The 25,830-nt window shown below is 39.0% G+C and overlaps 1 protein-coding gene across 2 annotated transcripts in view; it reads left to right on the plus strand.

Moving 5' to 3' along the window:
• Positions 1 to 25,830, plus strand: part of GRIN3A (glutamate ionotropic receptor NMDA type subunit 3A) — a 151,781-nt gene that overhangs the window by 42,585 nt on the left and 83,366 nt on the right. For both annotated transcript variants that reach the window (XM_041762920.1, XM_041762921.1), the window contains exons 2-3: positions 2,005 to 2,609; positions 19,376 to 20,423. In XM_041762920.1, the coding sequence (XP_041618854.1) occupies positions 2,005 to 2,609; positions 19,376 to 20,423 (1,653 nt within the window). The remainder of the gene's footprint in view (positions 1 to 2,004; positions 2,610 to 19,375; positions 20,424 to 25,830) is intronic.

Raw genomic sequence — 25,830 nt, forward strand, 5'->3', positions numbered from 1 at the left:
GAGGAATTTATATTGATCAAGAGTAGGAGTGAGGAAGGCAAGCTCAAGATCTTGTATGGCATCTCAAGCCTGGAAACCAGGAACTACCTATTATTGGATGCTGTCCCCTGGTTTCTAACACTTCTCCCTTTTTTGCTTCTCACATTTAATCTTGTCATTAAATTTTAATTAAAAAAAAAACTTTTCTCATGTCCTTCCTACCATTACTAATACTGGCTTCCAGGTTAAACATATAGCACCTACTCAAGATCCTGAAGGGCTTATTTTCCCTCTCCGTGTTGAATGTTGCCCATAGATGATCAGAAGTTCTGTTTTGATCATTACAAACCCTGCTTAAAAGATTAATTTGAAAAACAGAAGTTAACTTCTTCGAATAAATTTAAAAACTCCATCCTACCTCCTAGCATGATTGCTCTCATTTAATGCTTTTAGCCATAGTCTTTCTCCCATAAGTCCCTTCTGAATCTTCACTCCTTAGTCTGCTCATATTAAGATTCTTTCAGTCCTTCATAGAATTAAAATTTCATCTCAAGTCCTATTTTTCATTACACATTTTTAGGTGAGAGGGGAGGCCACACTTGCATTTTGTTCAGCACTTGAAACTTTATTAAGAAAGCCTTCCTCATTTTTCTACATATGTTATTTGGCTGAATGTTTGGAAGTTCTCAAAAATAGGCCAATAGTCTATTAGTTTCCAGTGGGAACATGTTTAGCTAAATTCAGCCAATATTTATTATACACCTAATATTTGTAAGGTATTGTGCTAAGCATTCTCAGGAATGGTAAAGGATAAGTAAGTCGAATGTCTGCTCTCAGGAAGAACAGTTAACAAATTTATTCATTGGAAAACTATTTCCACTTCACCTGTATGATTAATGACTTGCGACTTTTCGAATAAGAAAAGATAATAAGAAAAAAATACTCTTCCTTCATTGATTTGGTGAGTTCCATAAGTAGATGAAATTGTGATGGAAGTTCCATCAATGTATTTAAATGGCACACATTTCACAGGAAAAATCCCTTCTCAGTAGACACAAATATAATCAAGCCTTCAGTATTGAGCTATACACTTTATCCTAATGTATATATTGCTAATTATAACATAGGTCTTCATCTATTCAGGGTGCTCTAACAAAATACCACAGACTGAGTGGCTTCTAAACAACAGAAATTGATTTCTCACAGTTCTAGAGGTTGGAAGTCAGAGATCAGTGTGCCAGTATAATCGAGGAAGGGCCCTCTTCTGGGTAACAACCTGCCAACTTTTCACTATGTACTCACACAGTAGCAGGGGTTGGGAGCTCTCTTGAGCCTCTTGGGCATTAATCTCATTCATAAGGATTCTGGCCTCATGACTTTGTCACTTCCTAAAGGCTCCACCTCCTCATACCATCAGATTGAGCATTAATGAGGATTTCAACGTGAATTCTGGGGAAACACAAGCATTCAGACTGTAGCACCGTATATATTAAAAATGCCTTTCTCAGAGGCTAAAAGTTTAGTAAACTGATGTGTCCATTTTCCACACCATTCTTATACAGGTGTCTGCACTGTTTTAGCCTTCTCTGCTATTAATTTTAAAGGAAAGCAAACATAATTTCTTTTAATTATTTCACCTGAGAGGAGAATTTAACAAATGAGTTAAAAACAGCCATAGTTGGTAATGGAATACATGAAGGGGACAAGCTATAAGGAAGTAGAAAAGCTTGATAAAAATTTAAGACTTGTTGCCTCAGCCCTGACATTTACACCAAAAACCTTTTGCTCTCTGGTACTCTTAGCAAGGAAGATCAGCTGTAAGTATTCAATAATTCAGTTAGATACGAAAGTTGTTTTCCAGATGATGGGAATTTTATCCCAGAGGCATTTGACTATTGCAGGGAAAAATAAAGGATTTTTTTTTAAATAAAGGACTAAGTAAGCCTCATAAGAAAGCAAAATACCCCATGTTACCATCTTTGGCCAATGCTTTCTAATTCTTCTTTTTCATATCTTTAAATACAGAATCCCCTTCACCTACAACTGAGTTTAGAAAATTCATTAAGTTCTGATGCTGATGTCACTGTCTCAATCCTGACCATGAACAACTGGTACAATTTTAGCTTGTTGCTGTGCCAGGAAGACTGGAACATCACCGACTTCCTCCTCCTTACCCAGAAGAATTCCAAGTTCCACCTTGGATCTGTCATCAACATCACCACCAACCTCTCCTCTACCGAGGACCTCTTGAGCTTCCTGCAGGTCCAGCTTGAGAGTATTAAGAACAGTACGCCCACAATGGTGATGTTTGGCTGTGACATGGAAAGTATCCGGCGGATTTTCGAAATTACCACCCAGTTTGGAGTAACGCCCCCTGAGCTTCGTTGGGTGCTGGGGGATTCCCAGAATGTTGAGGAACTGAGGACAGAAGGTTTGCCCCTAGGGCTCATTGCTCATGGAAAAACAACACAATCCATCTTTGAGTACTATGTACAAGATGCCATGGAACTGGTCGCAAGAGCTGTAGCCACAGCCACCATGATCCAGCCAGAACTAGCACTTATTCCCAGCACGATGAACTGCATGGATGTGGAAACTGCAAATCTCACTTCAGGACAATATTTATCAAGGTAGGATGCAAGGCCTATGTTACATCCCCATTCGTAGGGTTTTGACAGGAAGTAAAGTTCCCCTCCTCACCCAGACACTTCTGGTTACATAGGCTAGTATTTCATGATCTGTCATCTGGAATTTGATCTACAGATTTGAAAGCACACTGTGTATAGTAGGGACTATGCAGTCCTGCTTTTAAACCCTGGCCTAGACCCTTACTAGATATTTTTGACAAGTTATTTTAAAACTCTGACCCTCAGCTTTCTAATTAATAAGCGAAGACTATATTGAATAGCTTGATATATGATAATTAAGATACCATGAAATTATATATGAAAAGTACCTAACACTGTGCCAGCTCATAATAGATACCCAACAAATGTTTCTGTCCCTGCCCACTCTTAAACCAACAGACTTAGACAAATCTCTTTAAATCTATACAGAGAAAAAAATTAGTCAAGTAGGAAATGGATTTTTCCCTCTCCTCTCAGGCCATGATGCTTAAAGCAGTATAGAGTGGTAAAGACATAGAGCCTGGAGCCAGACTCTCTGAGCTTGATTTTTTTAGCTCTGCCACTTGCTGCTTGTGTGACTCAGTCAAGTTACTTTAACTTCTCTGAGTCTTAGTTTCCATTTTTCTAAAATGAACATAACAATAGATCTTACTATCCATGGGGTCATTGTAAAGATAGGTGATAGCTAGCTAGCTAGATGGTAGATAGATAGAGACAGAAAGAGAGAGAGAGAGAGAGAGAGAGAGAGAATGGATAGCTGGACACAACTAAGAGTTCCACAAGACTTTAATTGACAAAAACATGGGATTTTATATATAGATAGATGATAGATAGATGATAGATGATAGATGATAGATAGATAGATAGATAGATAGATAATTGGGCACCTTTAATTAGGTAACTTTTTATTTAGGTACCTTTCTTCTCCAGTTTCTCAGTCTGGTTCAGAGGATAGAATGAAATAGCCCATTTAATTTCAAGAATAATCTATAATATGGAAATAATTTTCATGATCCCTGGCAAAAGGAGAATATCTTTAAAAGATATTTAATAGGGGCCTAGCTTTTTTCCTGAAAAAACAACACCTGTAATCAAAAAGACCAAATCAATCAAAAAAAAAAAAAATCAAAAAAACAAAAACAAAAAGACCAAATCAGAGAAATTTTTGCTCTTTTAGAGGTGAGGGCTTAGCTCCAGGCTGGTCCCATTTTTAAAGTTTATTTACTTATTTTTAGTAATCTCTAAGCTCGATTTGGGGCACCAACTCACAACCCTGAGATTAAGAGTCACATGCTCTTCTGACTGAGCATGCAGCCCTTGTGGAGCAAGGACATCTTACTATATTGAAAAACAAAAGACAACCTCATAGTGTCTTGCCTTTTGAAAAGATATGACTATTTGATGGAATGTCAGGCCGTCACAAGCATTTTACATTTAATCTTACACATATGAATTGAGCATCAACTACGTGCAAGGAGACATCTTAAATACCATATACTGGCAGTTTAGTCATAGCCTGTATACTCCCTAAGGAATGTTGATACAATAAAATAATTTAAAATTCATTTGTTAGGAATCTACTAATGATAAAATTAGATATTCTATCATCATGTGAACTTTCCATTTTTCCCATATTGTATTTGAATTTCCACAAGATTAAAGTCTTTGCATATTTTATTTTACAGCCGCTATCAAGATTTAATCTACTATTTTTGAACTAGCACCTAATTGAGGCTCAGGATTTTATCTAGGATAAGAAAATTCTCCTTCATACAAAAATATAAGCAAAACTTTTATGTATAATTTGAATAGTCATTATTTTGGAAGGGCAATCATAAACAGCAGACAGGAAAAACCCCTTATGAAAGCTATATTAAGTTATTTAGCATCTTTCTGCCTCATATAAAATGGAGAGCACAAGAAAAATGATTCTGTTTGGATCCTAAAAATGTTTAGAAACTACAGGGAGAAATATTTGTTGACTTGGGTTGTATATACCCTAGAGGTTCATTTTATCAAGATCAAACTGATCTTTCTGGCTCCTCAAGGTTTAATTTATATTAAAGTTATGTGCTTCCTTTCACAAGGATCCCATGGTACTTTGTACATGAAATTATATGATGGTACTTAGCCCATTCCATCATCATTATTTGTCTATGTGTCTGACTTCTGAGCTAAAGTATAAATTCTATTAAGCAGAGACACTATTATTCAGCCTAGTTTAATACCTAGCACATAGCAGCCATTTAATAGGCATTTATTGAAATAGAAGGAAGGAAAGGAAATTTTATATTATATTTACATCCTTCATTATCTGTGGCTGTAGAAGAAAAATAGGTGGCTGATAAATAGCATTTTGTCTAAATTAAAAATGTAGTCTTTTTTTCCTTTTCTTTTTTTTTTTTTTTTTTTTGGAATGAAATGTCAGGTTTGTGGATAACCTTTGCCCTTGTGGCTGTTACCATATGTTTATTCCACTAAGTTTGAATGTTTCAAAGAAGAATGTAAGGCGTTTGGAGCCCAGTAGCAATTCACAATGTGTAAGGGTCAGTGACCATGTTTTTATCTCCATGGATGTGTTTGAGAGTGAACTCCAGGAACTTCAGGAAATATGCCTAGGACTTCTTGGACTCCCTGAGGAACATGGTCAAAGAGAAAGTTTCAAAGTGTTCGGGAAAGGTTCAAGGGAAGTGGGCTAAACCCTGGAAGGAGTCTTTATAATGAATAACTGAAAAGCTGCCTTAAGCCATAAAACATCTGTGGAATTTCCATCAGTCTTATTTATTTTGTTGAATATGGTCTTTTAGGAAGTTCGTTATTCTCAGTCCATAAGTCACATCTGCATACGGTAATTTTCTTAATTGTTCCTAAATTTTGTGAGGCTGACCCCACTCCTTCACTGCGTCACGAAAGTCATGAGGATAATGAGCCTTGAATAGCGAGTGTCAGTTATGCAAGCTTTCATTTCTCACACAATCATTTTCAGTTTGGGCTGACATAATTGTTAACATTTTAAAATGTTAATGAAATCGCCAAAAAACATGAATTTTTCAACATATGCTTTAGACTAGAAAAACTATTTCTCATGACAGGCTACATAGATGTAATTATAGGCATAAGGGATTTTATTCTTCAGGGTCCCCACACCCCAGAGCAAATGTCCATCATAAGTACATGTAGACAAAACCACTGGGGGGCTAAGTTCATAGTATGATCTTTAACAATGTATTTGCAAGTTATTTTATTAATAATTATTTGAGGCAATGAAATCTGGTATGTTACTTGGTAATATGAGGGGTTTGAGGCAGCTGATGGCTATTTGCTGAACTAGGGTGAGGTAGGCAGAATGAAGACCTGCCTCCTGCCATTTTTTAAAACTTTTTTTAAAGATTTTATTTACTTATTCATGAGAGACACACAGAGAGAAAGGCAGAGACACAGGCAGAGGGAGAAGCAGGCTCCATGCAGGGAGCCCAGTGTGGCACTCGACCCTGGGACTCCAGGATCATGCCCTGAACCAAAGGCAGGTGCTAAACCACTGAGCCACCCAGGGATCCTCCTGCATCCTGCCATTTTCAAGCTGACAGCTCAGTGCATGAGGTCGAAAAGTAAGGAAATGATTATAAAACAAAAGGATACATGATTCTTTAAAGTAGAGATATGTCCATACAGACAGAGGAGGAAATAATGAACTCTTCTCAGACACCAAGGAGGAAACACTGGAATTGAATCCTTCTAAACGAGTCATTTTCTGGTTTGCAGCCAAGTCACTCATAGAAAATGGCATATGTATATTCACCAAGACTCAAAAGAGAAATTTGGTACAGTTGGAGCATACATTGCATATGAAGAGTATTTGACATGACTCTGGAAAAGTAGTTAATCTGATAGTGTGCCACACAGGGCTTTCATGCCAAGCTAAGAAGTGTGCATTTTATATGCATACTGGGTGTCACTTGAATGACTGAACATTAGCCACGACATATTTATAAAATCATAATCCTGTAACGAATTAAGCAAAAAAGTAATATAGCATAAAAACCTTGGAAGTGATTTTTTAAACCATTATGATAAAAAATTGTTATTATTTCTCAAAACTGGTTTTAGCCTTGCCCTCGTTTACTGCCTTACTGCATTATAAATGCCAGAATCTGGCAAAAGTGAGTAGGAGTTTGACCTACTGTTCCTAGGATTAGGGTTTTTCCATGCTTACTTTAGGCACTGGATTCTAATGAATCTATTGTTCCTAGAGAAAGAGCTCTCTTGGGTTAGTCATAGCATGGTCAAAAACTGTTATCTTTTTTTTAAGAATTCAGAGTCTAGACACTTACAGACACCTCATTCCCTGAGCCTAAGAAGTCCCTGACCCTTTACTTTACTAATTATAGTCCTGGTAGTTATTTCAGCTGCTAAACAGGCCATAGAATCTTGCCTTGATTCTTTGAACAGCTTCTGCAGGTCAGTTCTGTATCAAGTAGGCAGTAATTAGTTCATTTATTTATTCACAAACATTTGTTGAAGCTTACTAATATTAGGTGAGGCCCTTGGCTAATGCTGGAGACACAAAGAATAGAACACATGGGTCTTGCTCTCAGGAAGCTGACAATCCCCTTCTGTTCTCACACTAAGAGCAGATATGCTCCTCTAATTATCCATATTTTTTAATCCACTTTCTTTGACCTGTTTGTTTGTTCATCATTCTTCTTTGGAACAACACCCATTCCATGATTATTTTCTGGCATTAGCTCGCGCTGTTAGGCCCCATCCTCATTCATCCTTAATGAATAGTCCAACATGCTAGAGACTCTCCTCCTAGCTACGTCCATCTTTATGCTTGCATGGTCAAGCAATACCAAGATTCACTGGCCTTTCATTAATAGTAAATTGTTGTTTTACTTATTGATTCTGCACATATTGCTTACAATGTACTATGTACAGGTATTGTGAGGCACTAGGAAGCTTCAGGAAAAAAAGGCCAAAACAATAAGTCTCCATTCAAAAATCCCAAGATCTAAATTGACGGTCCACATTTTATTCCTGGATATTTAGAGAATTCCAGAAGAACTTGAGGCTGCATAATAAAATTCTAATTTTAGATGTTCTCACCCTCCTTTACATTAATTTGCTGGCACTGTGACCCCAGCAAAGTTATTTAATCTTTGGAAACTTTAATTTCCTTAACTATAATGATTCCCACCTTGAAAACTCAAGTGGTATGCCTAGAGTCATTCAGCTAGTACCTTATAGGGGAAGATTTAAACCAGTTCATCTAAATCCAAATTCCCAATTCAGAATTAATATAAACCTTCCTTAAAAAAAAATATATATATATACATATATGTATATTATATACCTTCCTTAAAATATATACCTTCCTTAAAATATATATATATTATAAATATATATATATATAATATATGTATTCCTTAATTAGGATCCTATTACTTGACAGTTTATATTCTTTCAGTCAAAGCTATAGACACCAGCAGGCATGATTACTCATGTATAGGCATTCTTGTCCTGAGGACCCTACTGAGTAAACTAGTTAGCCTATAGGTTTAATCAGGTACTTAGAAGAGGTGGAGTTGCATTGAATATGGAGCCAGGGGTTAGAGGCTGGTAACACTAGTTCCTTGTATCCCTAAGGAGAACCCATTGTTATGCAGGGATCTAGTGTGTCCAGCTGTTACTCCTAAGTTAATATTCTATGCTAGGCTGTCTAAGGTGTAGGAAGCACATGCTTTTGTGTCGTGAATCTTTGGGTCCAACACTTAAGATCTGTTTCCAGATGCTTCCAGTAGGAACTCCTGTCACTGGACTAACTTGATTGAACTTGCTGTTCTCTCTTTGTGTCACTTAAGTCATGCCAAGAGCTGAGTCTGAAATTTTCAGAAAGTCATGGAAGCTTCAAATAAGGAACATTGGAAAATAGGTATTCCCTCAGGACCCTATTTTGATGAAAACAGCTCAAATTTGCTTAGTTCAGCATCCAGCAACTTTTAAACTGTGGAATTTTTCCAAATGAGGAGAGCTTCCAAGCTTGTATTTATTTGCTGGAGAGAAAATTGTTTTGACTTTTTTACTTTGTATACATCTACTATAAAATTTGGAAATATGTCAGAAAGAGGTATGCAAGTGCAGAGGGTAATACTGCAGCTCTACTGAATTCCAGATCTATCTCTCGGGCCACTTCAATCTCCAGACCCTATAACCCTTTGGATGGATGATTGACTGGTAAATACCACATGATGTGCCAATGCCAGGGCTATGTTACTACTGGAAGTGCCAGGGCAGTACTGGAGGGGATATCAGTTCCTGGGCTAGTGCTGGAGCCAGATCCAGAGTGCTAGAATAAGTTAAGTTGAGATGTTACACAGAGCAACTAGGAGCAGTCCAAGGGCTGGGCACAGATCACAGTTGTGGAGAAGAGTCAAGGTCCATACTAAGCAGCAAGGAGTAAGGAAAACTACTTAAGGGTATGGAACAGATCTAACTGCAATGCGAGAGAAAAACACAGAAAGAAAAAAGTGCCAGCTTGTCATTTATGGCACACAAAAACAGGAAAAAGAGAATGTTCTATCCATGTGTCTAATTTTTTTAAGATTTATTTATTTATTCATGAGAGACAGAGAGAGAGAGAGAGAGAGAGAGAGACAGAGAGAGAGAGACAGAGAGACAGGGGAAGAAGCAGGCTCCATGCAGGGAACCTGATGTGGAATTTGATCCCGGATCCTGGGATTATGCCCTGAGCTGAAGGCAGACGCTCAACTGCTGAGCCACCCAGACATCCCCATGTGTCTGATATTTTGGTGTGCATTATTCACACCAGTAGTAACACAGACCAAAAGGTATATATATTTTAGAGATTTCATTTATTTACTCATGAGAGACACACAGAGAGAGGCAGAGACACAGGCGGAGGGAGAAGTAGGCTCCCTGTGGGGAGTCTGATGTGGGACTCCAACCCAGGACCCTTGGGATCATGACCTGAGCCAAAGCCAGACACTAAACCACTGAGGCAGCCAGGTGTCCCCAAAAAGTATATTAACACAATCACATAGGCTATTTTTCTCCTCTTGGGAAAAAAAGCTAACAAGGACAGGAGCTGTCCTTCCATTATACAGTTTCGCTTATAAGTAACTGAGTTTTGCTGATGTTGGCAAAGCATAGACCCAAATGATTCATATGTTTGTACATAGGTATATTTGACATATTATTAAATTGCTCTTGTCCTTTAACTGATAGAAATTTGTTTTAAAAGATGAGTTTTGGAGCTGATGTGATCAGTGATCAAAATACATGGGGCCCTCTGCTCTGAGGATTGAAATTTAGCAGTTTTTGATTCCTATAAAATTCTTTATCATCAGAGAGGTTTCCTATCAACCTAATTTCTTTTTTTTTTTAACCTAATTTCTAATTTTGTTACTACCCATTATTTGAGGGGAAAATATATGAGAATTTTATTTTATTATTTTATTTTATTTTATTTTATTAAAGATTGTATTTATTTATTCATGAGAGACACACACAGAGAGAGAGGCAGAGACACAGGCAGAGAGAGAAGCAGGCTCCATGCAGGGAGCCTGATGTGGGACTCGATCCTGGGTCTCCAGGATCATGCCCTGGGCTGAAGTCAGCGCTAAATCACTGAGCCCACCGGGGCTGCCCAATATATGAGAATTTTAATGCTTTGAACAATTTGTAAATTGCAGATGCAAATACTCCCTGCCTGACTGAGCCCCATTCTTCTGGTAAAGTGATGAAGAGCTCTTTAAGTGATACATGTCTGATCTGAGCAGAAGACATGCCTTTGATTGCATTTACCCCATAAACATCACTGAGCAGAAACTCTGGCCAAGCACTGTGTCGTGCCTCAGATTCAAAGATGGCTCAGTACTCTGTAGGTGCTTCGATGCACGCTACAGTCTCTTTCAGCTTGACAGCCTGCAGTGTTAGAAAGCAGAGCAGTGGGTAGAGAGAGTTTGTTTATTCCTACCAGCCACTCTTGTGGAAGAGACTGCTCTAGGAATGTGAAGAATGTCAAAATCCACACTATAGACTTATGGTTCAAAAAGTCAAAGATGTAGGTGATCATCTGCCAAATACTTGCAGGTTAGGATTACTGAAAACGATTAGAAAGGAGGGCGAAGGCATCATTGCACATGGAGCTCAAGAAATCATCTATATTTAATATTTATTTTGGAGAGCTATCCCATGCACAGAGAACAAAACCAAAGAAAGCAATGTCCTCTGACAGAATTGGACCATGGGTAAGCTCTGTGGCTCAGGTGGCAAATTCATGTCATCAGGCAGGGGTCTGCTGCACTGAAAGAGGCCACAAAATGAAAGCTGAACTAATAGCAACTGGCCATACAAATAGGCAAAGGGTCTCCAGGGCTATTTAAAAGAGAAAGAGAGAGAGAGAGAGAGAGATGGCAAAAGAGACATGAAAAGAATAAAGGGAAGTAAACAGATTTCAGGAGTGGGAAAGTACCTACTAGAGTGGCAACAACAACAAAAATAATCACATTAGCTAGAGATGGCCAAGAGCTGATTCAAGACAAGACCTCCTTCTAACAGGACAGGATATTGGTGATTCTGTTACACAAAGTCCACCAACAGGAAAAGAGGGAAAAAGAGGAAGAAAAGAAAATTCAGAAAAATAAGAGAAAAGAGCAAAAAAAAATAATGAGATAACCACGGGTTAACCCATATATCAGAAACTGTAAGAAACCTAGAGAGGGAGGGGAAGAAATCTAGAGCCTGGGGAAGAGACACAAAATGAGGATAATTTAGAGAATAAGCGGCAGTAAGGGAAAAGTCTTGAAGAGTTAAGAAAAATCACACACATAGATTAAAATACAAACATAAAATACAAATAGCTAATAATTCAGACAACTACAGCGGTTGTAAAAGATCAGGACTGGGTGTAAGTTCTAAAAGATAAGACTATCCAAAGACAGAATAGATTGGGGCTCTCCAGTGATAAAAAGCAGGAAAAAAAAAACCCTATGAATATCAGCTTGTCACAAATGTAAAAGTGTAGAACTTTGGAGGCTGTGAGTTTTGACTGGCGATTCATTACATGATTATAGATAATGAATCATGTGAAGAAAAGATGGGATTTCTGAACATTAGCAGGTCTCTTCCCAACTCTCCTCTCCAACCCCCAACCCCTACCCCATGAAAAGGAGAATGAGAAACTTTAAGGATATTCCTTTGTCTCATACTAAGAGGGCTTTATTGAGCTTTTGCTGTAGTTAGTAGCTCTAGAGCTAAATTAAAAATGACCAAGAAATAAATATTTAGATTCACTGCATAGGAGCAAGTCAAGCTGATAAGGATTAGGTGGTGCTGCTGGGAGGGAAGTTGGAGAGAATGTCACTAACAATAATATAGGCAAAGGCAAGAATTCAAAATTAAGTTTTCACAGTCTAAAAAATTTTATAGAGCTTTATGGAGGATGAACAAGTCTCCCCTTCCTCAGGGGGGGAATATTAAATGTGATGAGATGATCAGAGGAAAAGAAATTCAGCTCATTTTTCAAGATATAAGACAATGAGAACACAGATTTTTTTAATGATACAAAAGAAAGTTCCCAAAGGGGAAAATAAATTTTATGGCTTTACAGAGCAAAATAGATATGCCTGTGTACAAATAAGATTAACGGAAGGCAATGGTAGCAGAAAAAAAAAAAGGTAAGAGGGCAATCTAAAAAGAAATAAAAAACAAATGAGAGAAGTGGATATACAAAGCTGAGTGAAAAAAAGATCAAAATAGAAATAAAAATCTGACCTGTAAACAACTGGGCACCGAAGAAGACACGGGAGGATGATGATGTTTATAAACAATGGTTCAGTTCCTCAGTGGTCAAAAGGAAGACTGGAAACAATGGATTACTACAGAAATAGTTCAAAGGTAAGAAAAGGTACAGATTTATAATAAATAGAAAAAAACATAATACTAGTAAAACTATATGCCAAATAAGAAGAAAAAACAGGGACAACAGATCTTAAAATTGGTTAAGAACATAGCAACATCATTTGTAGCACTCCTGCTAACTTTATTTAACTCCAGTACATTTTAGATCAAGTTTTTTTTTTTTTTAAGATTTTATTTATTCATTCATGAGAGACACAGAGAGAGGCAGGGACACAGGCAGAGGGAGAAGCAGGCTCCATGCAGGGAGCCCAATGAGGGACTCGATCCTGGGACTCCAGGATCACACCCGGGGCCTAAAGAAGGTGCTCAACCACCGAGCCACCAGGTGTCCCTAGACCAAGTTTTTAAAAAATAAAAATAGTACATGAATAATGTAATTAGGTAAATTAAGATAAACACTGCAGTTAACTTCCTCTGATTAAGGAATATAGAAGTATTTGACACAGTTGATCACTGTCCCTCCTTGCAATGTCTTTTTTACTTGGCTTCTAGAACCCAACGCAGACTGCTCTTCTCTTACCTCTCTGGCCAACTTCTCAGTTCCCTTTGCTAGTTCTTCCTCAGGCACCACCTTTAGTGTCAGAGTGCTCAGATTTACTCCTGGGTCTTCTCATCTACTGTTACTCCTCTTGGGATCTCTTTTGGTCTCCTTAAATACCACGTCTAGGGATGGCTTCCAATTTCGTAGCTCCTGTCCAGATCTCATTCCTAAGCTCCAGACGATCTCCAACTACCTACTTGACATCTGCATTTCAATTTCTGTAAGTTATCTCCAGCTTAACCCGAGCACATTGAACTGGTCATTCTCACCCACCTCAAACCTGACTCTCCTACAGTTTTCTTGATCTCAGTGGCAACTCCATGCCTCCACTTGCTGGGGCAAAAACTCTGGTGTCATCCTTGTGTCACCTTTTCCTGGCAACTATATCAGAACAAATCCTGTCATTTCCAGTTTCAAAATATATCAAGATCCAACCTTCACTGCTACCACCTCAGGCTAAACCATCCTCACTCTTTCATCTGGGTGTTGGAAACAGCCCCCTAACTGGTCTTCTGCTGCTGCTCTTTTTTCAGTTCATTCTTAACACAGCACTGTGGTGATCCTGTTAAAATGTAAGTCATGTCATATTGCTTCCCTGCTCAAAAGCCACCCACGGCTTTTCATCTCATGCAGAGAAGAAACAGAGTCCTCATAATGACCCACAACATGCTATTTCCCCACCTCCCACTACGTATGAATTTTCTGACTTTTTTTTAAGATTTTATTTACTTACTCATGAGAGACACACAGAGAGAGAGAGAGGGAGAGACATAGGGAGAAGCAGGCTCCCTACACGGAACCTGATGTGGGACTCGATCCCAGGACCCCAGGATCATGACCTGAGCCAAAGGCAGACTCTCAACCACTGGACCACCCAGGTGTCCCTTCTCTGACTTTATCTTAAACTCTTATGCCCCTCACTCCCATAGGTGTCCCTCCAGCAGTAGAAACGCCCTCACTTTAAGAAAGCTGGACTTGGTTCTTCCTCTACAGGGAGTAGTCCACCCAGATCTCCCCCTTCTGGTTAGCTGCTTCCTTTTCTTCTGCTCTTTACTCAAATATCTCCTTCTTTGCTGGCCTCTATAATTTGAAATTTCACACTACTACTGCCACCCCAGACACATCTTATCTCCTTATTCTGCTTTATTTTTCCTCCTTTGCACCTAGCAGCTCTCATATCCCATACATACTACCTATTTAGCACATTCATTTTGTCTCCTTCAGTAAAATATAAGCTACAAAGATTTGTGCCTGTTTTGTTCACTACTATATCCCCTAGCACTTCTCATAGTGCCTGGCACACAGGACTGTTGAATGAATCAGTGATTGAATGGGTGACGTGTTGTGTTTTGTTTTGTTTTGTTTTTTACCATCTTTGCTCATTTGTTTAAATGAATAAGAAAATCCTTGAATTAGCAAGTCAAGTTTTGTGTGCAAGTGAGGCTATTAAAATGTATCTTAAATGTATTAAATGCTGATCTTGCTTATACTGTGAACCGTCTCAAAAACAATTTTTACATAATTTGCAAAGTACACATTTTATCTTGGCTCCTATACAAATCAACACATATTCTTAATTGGTGAGATAATTGGGAGCTTTTACTAAAGTGATAAGTTACCTCAATGCAAAATAACTAATGAGCTTCATTCTTTTGAGCAGAGTGTTATCTTGGGAGGTTTGCTGATAAAAAACACAGATACCTGACTGCTTTGTTAAACATTTGACAGGAAAGGCTCAGTGCTAAAGTGGGCGCTTACTCAGCACAAGATCCAAGCCCTTATCATACATGACAAAGCTATTGTAATATTCTTCTAAGTGGTCTCCTGGTCACCATCTCTTCCTATGTACACAGGGTACCTGTTTCCAGATCAATATTACTAATGCAGACCTCTGCTTATATCATTACTCTGCTCAAAAATCTTCACGGTTCCCCTTTTCCTATTAAAAAAAAAAATCAAAAAAAAAAAAAAAATCAAAAAAAAAAAAAATCCCATCTCATAAAATGGACGTGTAAAGTCTCTCCAGTCTAGTTGCAATCTGCTTCTCTTATATTATTTTCTCGTATTTTTCTACCCTGCCCTCCAATCGAATTTTTGTGCTTCCTACCCCTTGTTATACTTTCCCCCTCCCTACCTTTCTTCATAACATTCCTGAAGCTGGAAGGTTTATTTAGAATTCACTTCTAGGCTAGAGCAGTAGTGTGATCAACACAGAGTGTGGTGATATTATTGGTCCCTGTGACCCAGGCTCTAAATTTCTATTAAAAGAATTTAAGATTGCTTTTCTCCTTTTTTACACCCACATTGTTATATGGGCTTACACTGAGCTGATATTCAACTAAATACTCCAGGACTTATTTATGTGACCTTCCATCAAGCTGAGTTTCACACATCTTTCATGTGGTTTGTGGAGTAAGTGCAACCCTGTGCATTTGGTGCCTTAAAATCACTACTTTTCTTTTTGAAGACTATATATCTCCTGATTATGCCATCTTTTCTCCACTTATACTGCTATTACCTTAGCTCTTGCCACCTTAAGCCCCTTATGAAACAGGCAGAGAGAGAAGCAAGAAAAGGAGGGAAGGAGCATTATTCTTCACATATGAAAGTGTGCTCACCCCTTTCCTCCTTCCAAACCATTTTCTATATAGCTAACAAGGGGAAAAACCTTTTTAAAATCGAATCTGGTCATGTTCTTCCCCAGATGAAACCCCCTCAGTGGCTCCCTATTACCTTCATCATAACCTCAGACCTTTTGAAATTCATTTCCCACCTTGTCTTTAGCTTTATTTCTCCCCACACATCATCTTGTACTCTGTGTCTGGCTTTTGCACACACATCTCCCTGGGTTAATAGGATCGGTCCTCAGCTTCTCTTCCTCGCTAACTATTCTTTCGTAACAGAGTCAACTCTGGCACCCCTCCTCTATGAAGCCTTCCCCGCCATGTCTGCAGTGAAATGTGCAGGAGGCCTTGGTCTTGTCCCAGTGGCACCCAAATTTACCTCTATTGTGACATTCATTATATTGGTTTAGAAATGCCTACTTGCTTTTCTTTCTCTCCATTGGAAGACTTAAGGTCCCTGAGAACAATGAGTGTGTCTTTCATCTCTAACTCTCATGTTAAGAAACATATTTGCATCAGTTTCTCCTGTAAGTAAAAGTATTCCCGATTTTGCATTTTCTTGTTCATCCAGAAAGAATCCAGGCAGGATAAAAAGGAACATGGTAGAAACTGATTAAAGCAAAAGGAAGATTTCAGCCATTTACTCAGTGGGCATTTAAACTTTGCTTATGGACGGTCATCATATTCCAAAGAATACATAGTGAGAATGACTATAACAAAAGTTATCAGTGAGTTTTTTTTAAGATTTTATTTATTTATTCATGAGAGACACACAGAGAGAGGCAGAGACCTAGGCAGAGGGAGAAGCAAGCTCCCTGTCAGGAGCCTGGCGCAGAACTTGATCTCAGAACCCCAGGATCATGACCTCAGCCCAGGATCAACCACTGAGCTACCCACGCATCCCTCAATGAGTTTATTTTAACTTATCCTTTCTGTAAAACTGAAAATAAAATAGACAGAAATAATCTGAGACCCAATTTCTTGGTGCCAATTGCATAGTGAAACAACCACTGGATTTTCTGGTCTGGGAAAATTGAAGGCCTTTAGATCCTGGTAGATCTGCCTTTCTGTGACAAATGAATGGCTCAGAGACAAATGAGCATTGTCCTTCAGTCACCACCATCTTGGAGGTTATTGAACATCAATAATGAGGAATTAGTTTTCCTGGAATGAAGAAGTTATGTAATCTCTGCAAGATTTCTTTTCTGAGATGATTTAAGTGTATATTTTTTCAGTGGTAGTCCTTCAAGGGTCCATCCAGCTAAAAATCTATAAAAATTCCCCAAATGTTCTTAAAATAGTGAAGGGCTTCTCTATATACAACTCCAGCTTTACTTTACTGATCACCAAATTGACCAAATGAAACTAACCTATTTACTACAAACCATTTTGTTCCCTAGGCTATGTCAGTGTGTGTGTGTTGGGGGGCAGGGGCAGGGGGAGTGGAGATAAATACATCAAACACATCAAACAGTAGACTGCTCATTAGAAAAACAATTGTCACTCTTCCTTTATAGTACCTAGGTAATTATCAGTTGATTAATCTGTATACTTTAATAATTTGGTTTCCTACTTCTCTAAAGAAGGATACAACTGTTTTAAAATCTAAGATAACTGAGACCTCATTACTTGTTGCAAAATAAAATTCATTTTAAGTGGTAGAGAGTCCCACTGGGGAGTGCTAACATGAATAATCACCATTACATGCAATCTACCAAAATGAACAGTTTCGTTGCATTTAGTAATAGGAGAATCTTCAAATGTGATTTACATGTATATCTCTAATGAAAATTAGTACATTCGTCATACTTTCTGATTTTTCTGTGTCTCTTCTATGGCAGCATAACTTCTTACTACTTGTATTGGCATTTGTAAATTATTGAGTCATGTTGATAGCAGGCAATGGATGAATGTGTTTTGCTGAGAGTCTAGATTTGTATCATCTAATTCCTCAAAAAAAACTTCTATGTTACATTCCACATTTCATTGCAATTCCTTCTCATTTAAAATGTGTCTTGAGTACCCTTTGACTTTCCCATGATGTAGTACTTTGTGTCTCCAACTAGAAAAGTTCTGTTACAGATAAGGGAAAAGTGATCTGGGGACAGCCTTGATGAAAAAAAAAACTTGAGTGACTGCTGGGGAATGACTACATGGGAAAGTTTCCATCTGGACCATCACATGCATGGCCCCTTGCCATTCCAAGGAGGCTCTCATCTCTGTTTCCAGAGTTTTCTGTATGGCCAGTTCCTTCTGGAAACTTTCCCATGTAGTCATTCCCCAACAAATGACACTGAATAATAGGTACTATATCTGCAACATTTGTTCTATGTCAAAAGCTATGGTATATATTTTACATGCATTATTTCCAACCCTTGTAATGGAGGGCATATTATTTTCCCCATTTCGCTGAAGACAAAACCAAAGACAATGCTAAGTGTTCTGGCACCAAAAAGCCAGCCAATGAAGGTGGCTGGACCAAAATCCAAACAGAGAGGTCTGATGTCAAAGTCAGGCTTTTCTTTGGACACAGGCCATAATTAAGAGTATGAAAAATACCTCAAGTTTGTATGTTATCTCGTATTGCCTTATCTTCCCAGACACTGACCAAGCACTTCCCTGCCTTGTCCAAATCAGAAGAAATCAGAACATATACTCGACAGTGCCTGGTTCACTTGGTTAGGAATCAGTATATCATTCAGTTGGTAATTTTCCTTTCTTTGACTTGGGCAAAGAAGCTCTCTCCACAGCCAGAGTCAATTGTTTTTCTCTAATGACTTAGAGGGAGGGTAGCCTGAGGCTATCCTGAGATCTGCAAGTCTATTTCTCATCATTTTCTGTGTTCCATGGATGATATCCAACATGCTTTGACTAGTCTTATGGGGACAGATGTGTTGATTCTTTCCACTGTGAAAAGAAAAACGTTGAAAGTAAGATTTGGATACTTTCTGGAATTATGAGTCCAATTTTTAAGCAATTATAAAAGGATAGGCATACTTATTAAAATTAATCGCTTAAGGGGCACCTGGGTGGCTTAGTCGGTTAAGCATCTGCCTTTCTCTCCTGTCATAACCTCAGGGTCCTGAGATCGAGCCCCATGTCAGGCTCCCTGCTCAGTGGGGAGCCTGCTTCTCCCTCTCCCTCTGCCGCTCCCCTTACTTGTGTTCTCTCTCTCTCTCTCTCTGTCAAATAAACACATAAAATCTTAAAAGAAAAAAAAACTCCTTCCTTGCACCAAAAACAGTATTTATTGAGCTGATTTCATTGCAATTGAATAGAGTGAACAGTTAGAAATGAAGCATTTTAAAGATGCTGAGAACCTCCATAGTTTAGAAAGTTGTAAAAATATATGTAATTAACAGTTTACAACAGGAAACAATTAACACCTCCCTTAACTAGGAATAAAGAGATTTGGAGTAAGACCAAGAGTCTCATACCTAGCCCAGATGTGAGAACCTAAGGGTGAGATCTCATTTGCTCAATGAAATAAGACTCTTAGAAAGAGTCCAGGTTATTAATTCCTGAGGAAATTATAGGCAATGCCTTTTAAAAAAAAAATTAGAGTTTCTTTTTGTTAAGGCAGAGAAGCAAACCTGAGCACTGCTTCCTGTCTTTGGTCTCACCTCTCTTCCTTACTTTTTGCCTTTGCTCCTCTTTGCCAGGTTTCTAGCCAACACCACTTTCAGAGGCATCAGTGGTTCCATCAGAGTAAAAGGTTCCACTATCATCAGCTCAGAAAACAACTTTTTCATCTGGAATCTGCAACATGACCCCATGGGAAAGCCAATGTGGACCCGTTTGGGCAGATGGCAAGGGGGCAAGATTGTCATGGACTATGGAATATGGCCAGAGCAGGCCCAGAGGCACAAAACCCACTTCCAATACCCAAGTAAACTACACTTGAGGGTGGTTACCCTGATTGAGCATCCATTTGTCTTTACACGGGAGGTAGATGATGAAGGCTTGTGCCCTGCTGGCCAACTCTGTCTAAACCCCATGACTAATGACTCCTCTGTGCTGGACAGCCTTTTTAACAGCCTTCATAGCAGTAATGATACAGTGCCCATCAAATTCAAGAAGTGCTGCTATGGATATTGCATTGATCTGCTGGAAAAGCTAGCGGAAGACATGAACTTTGACTTTGACCTCTATATTGTTGGGGATGGCAAGTATGGAGCCTGGAAAAATGGGCACTGGACTGGGCTGGTGGGTGATCTCCTGAGTGGGTCGGCCCACCTGGCAGTCACTTCCTTCAGCATCAATACTGCACGAAGCCAGGTAATAGATTTCACCAGTCCTTTCTTTTCCACCAGCTTGGGCATCTTAGTGAGGACCCGAGACACAGCAGCTCCCATTGGAGCCTTCATGTGGCCACTCCACTGGACAATGTGGCTGGGGATTTTCGTGGCTCTGCATATCACTGCCATCTTCCTGACTCTGTATGAATGGAAGAGCCCTTTTGGTATGACTCCTAAAGGGCGAAATAGAAGTAAAGTCTTCTCCTTCTCTTCAGCCTTGAATGTCTGTTATGCCCTCTTGTTTGGTAGAACAGCAGCCATCAAACCTCCAAAATGCTGGACTGGCAGGTTTCTAATGAACCTTTGGGCCATTTTCTGTATGTTTTGCCTTTCTACATACACCGCAAACTTGGCTGCTGTCATGGTAGGTGAGAAGATCTACGAAGAGCTTTCTGGAATACATGATCCTAAGGTAATGTTTCTTTTTACTCTAGCTTTCTTTTTTGTCCACTGTAACTGCATATATTGGGTCTTACGCTATAGTATGTCTATGTTCTTTCATCTAACACAGTATTCTCTCAGCCATATCTACAGACTAATAGCTAAATAAAATACTTTATTGTTTTATTGAATGAAACAAAAAGAGTGAGGGGCTTTAGAGGGTGTTTTTTCTAGAGAAGGTTTTTCTGGTAGGAACATCTATTAGTTGTGTTATTTGTGAATCTGACAGGATGGCCATCAAGGAATAGACATACAAAGTTATTTTCACCCAAAGCAGACTTCAAAAACTGATGGATTACTTCTCTTGGGAATTAATGGAAATAAATAATGGAATCCACATTTAAATTGTAAAGAATCTTTTTTTTTTTTTTGCTGTTAAAAAAAATAAAAAAGCAAAGAACTAACATTTTATCATAAACATCCAAAGTCAAATGCTAGAGAACTCAATCGGTATAGAACAAAGAGTACTGAACTGAGATGTCAGGCTTAGCTAAAAACAGGGTGTCTTTTTCACAGTAAGGAAAGCCATACAGCTGGTCACCTTGGCTGAGGGTTTGGTACCAACAGTCATATTATAATGTCCAAGGACATTCAAAAAAAGTATGTCTATTCTAGGCTGCCTTTGGTATCCTAGATTTTTTACCGCAAGGGTAGAAGGGAGGAGATGGGTAGAGTTCAGGTATACAGGCAAAGCTGTGGTGATACTCGAGTAAGGACAGCCATGTGTATGTTCTGTCTGAATTAAAACAGGACGCCTTCCAGAGACTAGGGGTATGGAGAACCTAGTCCAATCTGGTGAGAGTAGGGAGGAGGTGGTTGTTGAAGCTCAAGGAAATTGGACTAAGGCCCAAGAGTACTACAGTCCTGATGGGGAACAGAATTCAGATCCAGAGCAGAAGTATGTTCCAATGCATACAACCTACGTAGGAGAGATCAGAGGAAGTTGCAATTCAGTGGACATACTCCACTGTGTACACAGACAAGTGTGCCTTTAAAGGGACACGCTGTGTTTAAGCAACTTGAGCTCAGCTCAGCTGAGCATTTCAAATTGGGAAACACTCATTATGTCTTTCCAAATATCCCCTTTCATACCAAGTCTCAAGGTATTAAAACTTTACTATAAATTTCTATTAAACATTTAAAAATAATTTCAGGGCAACCCGCATGGCTCAGAGGTTTAGTGCCGCCTTCAGCCCAGGATGTGATCCTGGAGACCCAGGATCGAGTCCCACGTCGGGCTCCCTGCATGGAGCCTGATTCTCCCTCTGCCTGTGTCTCTGCCTCTTTCTCTCTGTGTGTCTCTCATAAATAAATAAATGAAATCTTTTTTTAAAGAATAAAATTAAATAAAATTAATTTCATAGAGCATCAACACACAGGATATTTGCAACTATCTTTATCGAATGATGAAGTGGCCCAGAGGGCTGGTGGTGCCTTTAGAAACTCTCATAAACAGTTTGGATTAAGATATAAGGTCTGTTCTGCAAGAAAAGGAACGTGAGAAACTTGACCCATACACTGCAAACCTCCTGGTAAGTGACATGAACCTCAGGAAACAGTTCAGCAAACAATGGCTTACTGATTAGGCAAGGAATTACGTAGCCTTTTAATGCACATTCAGGGCTTCAGGTTATGAGCTGGAATCCAATGAACACCAAGTCTGTAGCATAAATAAATGTATCACCCTAAAGAGAGATTTTCATCATGCTTTTGCATTCATGCTTTGCAGTGGTATTAGCAGCTGCTGTTTATTCTTTGCTAAGTTGGGCTGTAGATCTCCCAAAGGTTCACTGCCTTGTTAGCGGCTTACCCAGATATGTTACATGAATCTTGCAATGTGATGCTTAAATTAGGAATTCAAAGTGAAAACCATTCAATCCAATCTAGTACAAAAAAACAATCTAATATGTGCCTGTTGTGAAGATTCCAGACCATTATCTAATATAAAAAGGTGAACACAATCTCGACTAGAGCTTCATTAATCAAAACCAAAGATTGTCAAAATTAACTCATGGATGCTATATGTGAGAAACCAGTGGCAATGATTATTTTAGGGGATTAAATAGAAAATCATAAAGATAGATGGCACACAGCAGAAAATAGTTTCTTTAAACAAAACAAGACAGCCATTCAATCTCTGATTCCACCAGAATAAAAGGTGAAGTTTTTATCAACCTCACCCCACCCACAAGAGAAAGTGAGCAGAACTAGACAAAGTCAACTTTGTGTTATAGCTAGTACGTTCTTAATGAAGTGGGACAAGTATCTAAAATACATTAAATTTGGAGTGCCTGGGTGGTTCAGTCAGTTAAGATTCTGGCTTCAGCTCAGGTCATGATCTCAGGATCCTAGAATCGAGCCCTGCACTGGCAGGGAGTCTACTTCTCCCTCTTCATCTCCTGCTCCCCCTGCTTGTGCTCTCTCTCGAATAAATAATATCTTTTTAAAAAAAATAAAAGACTTTCAATTTGAGATAATAAATGAATTTCCACTACAGTTCTCCCCCAAATGTATATTTCTTCCCCAGTATTGTTCAATGGTAAAGTCTCTCACATATTGGTTTTTGTCATATAAAGATACCCAGATCATTTGACTAAGCAATACTTGACATCTGGGCTTTGGACAAATAATGTTGGTGACAGAATTGTTACATTTTCATCCAGAGATGTGGCATTATGCAAATGATGGAGTGTCGTCACCCTCTCCCAGAGAGAGATGATTAAGATAATGTTCATACCCTTTCAGTCACTCAACTTTCATCCTTAAGTGTATTGCAGTTACTCACATGCATACTTTTCTGTCCTACTCGTGCTAAATTCTTTAGAGGACGGTATCTTTTTTCTTACACTGAATGATGGAGAGAAATTGAGAGGTAAATAAGTCCAGGAGAGGAGAAAACAACTCTGAAAGTTGTAAACATGCTGGAGTTCAGAAACATGAAATACTGTCAAAGTTAAAGGAAAGGGCCGTCACCTTCCACTTAATACATTAAGGGAAAGCTTAATTAACAAGATAAAAATGTGTGCCTATTCTTGAAGAACACTTGGAAATGACACATGTGTCAGGGGAAGAGGAGTGGTCATTCCAAGCCAAGGAACAGAATGAACTACTCTGAGGGGAAAAGTGTACGGTGTAGTCGGGATATCTCGGGGAGTTCAATTTAGCCATAGCATATGTTACATGAAGGGAAGGAGGGGAGATCCACGTCTGCAAATTAGGTTCAGTTGTGATATCAGATCTTTGACATCAAGCTAAGACTAGTGAACTCCATCTGACAGTAGAGATCCACTGACATTCTTGAACAATGGAAGAGCAGAGTGGAACAGTATCCATTTAGGATGGCTGCTGTGGGAGCAGCATGTAAACAAGATTAGAAGAGAAAGATGCAGAGAAGTGATAGCTATAGTCACCAATAGAAAGAAGACAGATGCAAGATATAGGGTGGTGATCAAGTCTGTATAGGATTTAGTGATTAACTGAACGTGAGAGGCAACCAGAAGTCCTCTTCAGAGTCACAGGCCTGAGTATCTGAGATGCTGGGACCATTCAAGGAAGGAGAGAGGGCAGTTTATGGAATAGAATATGGAGTGGTCAGTTCAGTTTCACACGTAGCATTTTAAAATCTTGTTTTGGACATCCAGGTGAGATCTAGCAGGCATTTGGAAGCCAGAGTTCAGGAGTGAGACTGAAGCTGGTGGGACTCCTGACCAGAGAGGTGATCCTGTGTATTAAAGTCCTCGGAAGAGTATGAGACCCCAAGGGAGAAGGTGGTACAGAAAAAAAATTGCTGTCTGAAAGAGAGCAGCAGGCACAAAGAGCCCCATGGTGTTGGAGGACAGGATTTGTGGAGAGACCAGGTGGAGAGCAAGGAGATAAAGGTGCCCTATAACAAAGTCACACTGACCCTTGAGTGCCCCTCTCTCTATAGCTTGGATTTTTACTTTTTTGAGGTGAAGATTGGTATTATTCTGTCTGCCGCGTTCTAGCTTCTTTCCAGCAGTTATCAGAGAGGACAAAAGCCGATCAATGCCCAGTCCAAACTGAGAATTGTTAGTGAGCACGCACACGCGTGTATGTGTGTGTGTGTGTGTTTTATGTCTGATGAAACTCGGTTTTATATGGTTTGCTTTTTCCTAGTCTATTTTCCAAACTCCGCTCAAATTCTTTTGATGGCATTTTAATTCAGAATAGGGAAAACATGTCACTTATGAGGAAATCACAGATGTCTGTAGTTTTCTTGGGACATTTGTTTGTCTGCTGTAAGGTGAAAATCCCCTAAATCTGAATGAAAGGTGACATATAGCCTATTGGTCACACTCTGAAGATTCCTGCACCCCCGACTCCCTGTGTGTCTTATTTCTTTTCATTTCCTTTTGTGCTCCTCACATGCTAGGTATTAGGACACCCCCCATTATGCCACGCTGCCAATTCTCATCCCAGTTACAGTCCTCACAGCTCAGTTAACTCACCTCAGGCAAATTTCCTTGTGCCTCTACATTAATGCTCTTGAACACCTGCCTTCTCTAACTTTTCTTTAGCTACCTCCGGATAAGCTCCCCATGCCTACCCATTACGACTGTGCCTGAAAACTTTGAGCATTACACCTCTCAGACTTTTCTAGAAGCAGCTTATGAAGAAATGTGCTCCTGGGAATAGATGTCTTCAGCTCTTAGACGCCATCTAAGCCCCTGGATCTGAAAAAGGGACTCCTCAGATTTCCATCTCCTCTTTCCTTAAAACTACTTTTCTGTTACATATAATATCTTCAATTATAATAATAGTGGGGTTTTTCGGAAATGGTTTCTATTTCTAGCCCAAAATTTGGGCTACAGCTTTTTTTTTTTTTTAATATCAGTCTTGGAATCCAAACACCACTTCTAAAATATTCCTGTGGGAAAATGTGCTTGGATGAAAACCTATCAACTTAAAAAGTGAGATTTGTGATCTGTATTTATACACAACCCATCAGTAAATTGAGCCACATAAGTATTTGTAACCATGATATTAAATAACTTAGAGTGAATGTAATAGCACCATATTTCATCTTGATCATAATTGTTTAGCATGCTGGCTATATATTTATCACAATTAATAAAATTTAAGAGCGTGAGTATTTTATTACCATTTCAGAATTGAAATTCACTGGCTTCAACTAACTACTTTGAATCAAATAAAATTAAAAGCAAAATGCTGTGCGGGGCAGACCAGTGTATGATTCACTACATGTTTCAGGAGCCAAGGCAGGTTGGAATACTTCTTTCTTTTACTGACGAGGGTCAGAGGGAAGAAATCATCTTGTTGCTGGCTGCTCCTATAGCTAACCCCAAGGAAGAGGGACTGGACTGCTGTGCAAATGAAATTCAAGAGGATGATGCTAC

Source organism: Vulpes lagopus, chromosome 7, assembly GCF_018345385.1.
Source record: "Vulpes lagopus strain Blue_001 chromosome 7, ASM1834538v1, whole genome shotgun sequence".
In the NCBI taxonomy this organism is placed as follows: Eukaryota; Metazoa; Chordata; class Mammalia; order Carnivora; family Canidae; genus Vulpes; species Vulpes lagopus.